This window comes from Galeopterus variegatus, unplaced genomic scaffold (assembly GCF_000696425.1).
Source record: "Galeopterus variegatus unplaced genomic scaffold, G_variegatus-3.0.2 Scaffold6852, whole genome shotgun sequence".
NCBI classification, from domain to species: domain Eukaryota; kingdom Metazoa; phylum Chordata; class Mammalia; order Dermoptera; family Cynocephalidae; genus Galeopterus; species Galeopterus variegatus.
Genome location: NW_007732963.1, coordinates 74560 through 77047, shown reverse-complemented (window position 1 = coordinate 77047; position 2488 = coordinate 74560). Strand labels below are relative to the sequence as shown.

At 44.7% G+C, this 2488-nt stretch overlaps 1 protein-coding gene across 1 annotated transcript; it reads right to left on the bottom strand.

Annotated features, from left to right (window-relative positions):
• Positions 1–233: 233 nt before the first annotated feature.
• On the bottom strand, positions 234–1341 carry LOC103606801 (olfactory receptor 10G2). The gene has a single exon (XM_008591345.1). The coding sequence runs from the start codon at positions 1247–1249 to the stop codon at positions 293–295; it is 957 nt and encodes a 318-aa protein (XP_008589567.1). The 5' UTR covers positions 1250–1341; the 3' UTR covers positions 234–292.
• Positions 1342–2488: the final 1147 nt, after the last annotated feature.

Sequence of the window (2488 nt, the reverse complement as noted above, 5' to 3'; positions counted from 1 at the left end):
TTGATGCATTCTCATCCTATTTGACATTTGATAAGGCATTTTCTTTTCTTGCAAGGTAGTCAGAGGTGGTATGTAATGTATCCATTTATTTCTAAACAAATAATGTAAAACAATTTAAGCCAATTTAATGAGATGAAAAGATTATGTGTTCAAAGAGTTCAAGAGTTTCTTCCAAATAGAACTGACTTAAGTTCAATTTAAATTATTAACGGTTTATTGAGCATTTGTCACATGTAGCAGTAGCTGAAAAGAGTAGTAGTGACGGTGATGCGGGTGGTCCCTGAGCCTGTAGTTACTTATGTTCATTCATAGTCCCTCGACCTGCTATTATCTTCTTCAGAGCAGACTTTACTTCCTGGTTCCTCAGTGTGTAGATGAGGGGGTTCAGTAATGGAGTGACAACAGTGTAAAACACAGCCACTGCCCCATCCAGGGGACTCTTGGAGCCTGGCCGAAGGTAGATGAAAATACAGGGGACATAGTAGACCGTGACCACGGTGACGTGGGAACCACAGGTGGAGAAGGCCCGGCACCTCCCATCAGCAGTGTGTATCTTCAGGATGACATGGACTATGTTGGCGTAGGAAAGAAGAATTAACATGAAGCAACTGGCAGCCACCACCCCAATTTCCACAAAGGTCACAAGCTCATTGACAGTTGTGTCAGCACAGGCCAGTCGCAACACTGCAGGGATGTCACAAAAAACGTAATCCACCTGGTTGGGCCCACAGTAGGGCAGGCGGAAGGTCAGGGTGGCCTGGATAGAGCCATGGATGGAGCCGGCCACCCAAGCTCCAGCCACCAGGATTGTGCACAACCTCCCACTCATGAGCACGGGGTAGCGCAGGGGCTGGCATATTGCCAGATACCTGTCGTAGGCCATCAAGGTGTAGAGAAAGCACTGGGTGCTGCCCAGAAAGTGAAAGAAATACAGTTGAGCCACACAGCCACCGAATGGGATAGCTTTGCTGGCAGGAGTAAAATCCAAAATAAGCCGAGGAACGATGACTGAGGAGAGGCACATGTCCAGGAACGAGAGCACGCCCAGAAGGACGTACATGGGGCGGGCATGGAGCTTCGGGTCGGCCCACAGCGTGAGCAGAATGAGCAGGTTCCCCAGCTGAGTCAGGATGTAGATGATGAGGAAGACCAGAAAGAGGAGGGTTTTCATGTTCGGGGGGTGAGACAAGCCCAGGAGAATGAAATCTGTCACCACGGTGTCCAGGGAGGTGTTTCTGGAGTTTCCCATGTCTTTCTGTAGTCTGCTAAGATGAATGGTGGAGACAGAGAAGAGAAACACAGCACATCGAAGTTGTGAGAGAATGCTTTTGTCTGATGATTAATGCCTAGGAGTTAGATAAACAGAATAGTGCCTTTTTTTTTTTTTTTTAAAGAAGGGGTGGTATCACCATTAGTTATTTAGGGTTACTTGATGGGAGAAACCCTCCAGTGGCTGGCTAGTTTCCTAGATGGATGGAAACTGTTATTCATTGGTAGATACTGAGAAGCAGGATTTGGAAAATCAAAAACCAGGGGAACATGTGAGTGATAGGAATGGACCAATAACTCTGAGGGTACTGACTGAAGAGAGGCTAAGGTTGTTGCAGAGCAGTGTGGAGCAAATACTGTACCCTCTGTCACAACATCTACTTTTTCCTCCACTTAACCATCACTGCAATGCCTTCCTGTTGTCTTCAGCCAAAATCCTATCTCCGCACAACAACATGAAAAAAATTCATTTTCTGGCCTTTATTTACCACCCCATTACACCCCTTGCAATTCCTTCATGGTGTTCTGACGCATGGAACTCCTCAGGGCTCTCACAGTCGCATGCTGTAACTTGGGATCTGTGCACACGCTACCTTTTCTGCTCCCTTCACCTAGGTGGTGCCCACTTTTTCTTCAGGATTCAGTTTGGGGGCCCTCATCTTCAAAAAGTCTTTTTAGATCCCTGAGAACCATGTTTTTACTTTGCTAAGCATGTATCACATTGCCATTGTCTAATTTTTATTTGTCTCCCCATTAGTCATCCCATTTAGCACAGAAAAAGTGATAATTATTATCTGAATGACTAAATGGCCCGTTGAATGGATGTTGCCTTATCCTACCGATCTGATACAGTGTGTCTGTGCTTGATCTTGTTTCTCTGACCCTTGTGCCCACCTGGCTGGACTTTTAGGGGAAGGGATCATCTCATTTATTATGCAATATGGGTCTAGTTTTATTATAACACACTGTAAGGATCATTCTTGGTTTTTGTTACTCAGGATATTATTTAGATCTCTTGGTTGATTTATACGGTCCATTGGTTTGGGACTGGATTTCTTGTATGGGGTTACAGATAAATTTTTATTGTGTTATGAAGGCACTGATTAATGCAGCACTTGATCTTTAGTGTGTTTGTGTGTGATATATATAGTTGCAGTCTACCATACAGCAACTCTCTCTAAAGACCTTTTAAAGATTTTCAAGTACCTGAACCAGATGA

What these genes read in the sequence shown, in the direction of transcription:
- LOC103606801 (XM_008591345.1), bottom strand. Translation starts at nt 1,249, where the DNA reads ATGGGAAACTCCAGAAACACCTCCCTGGACACCGTGGTGACAGATTTC.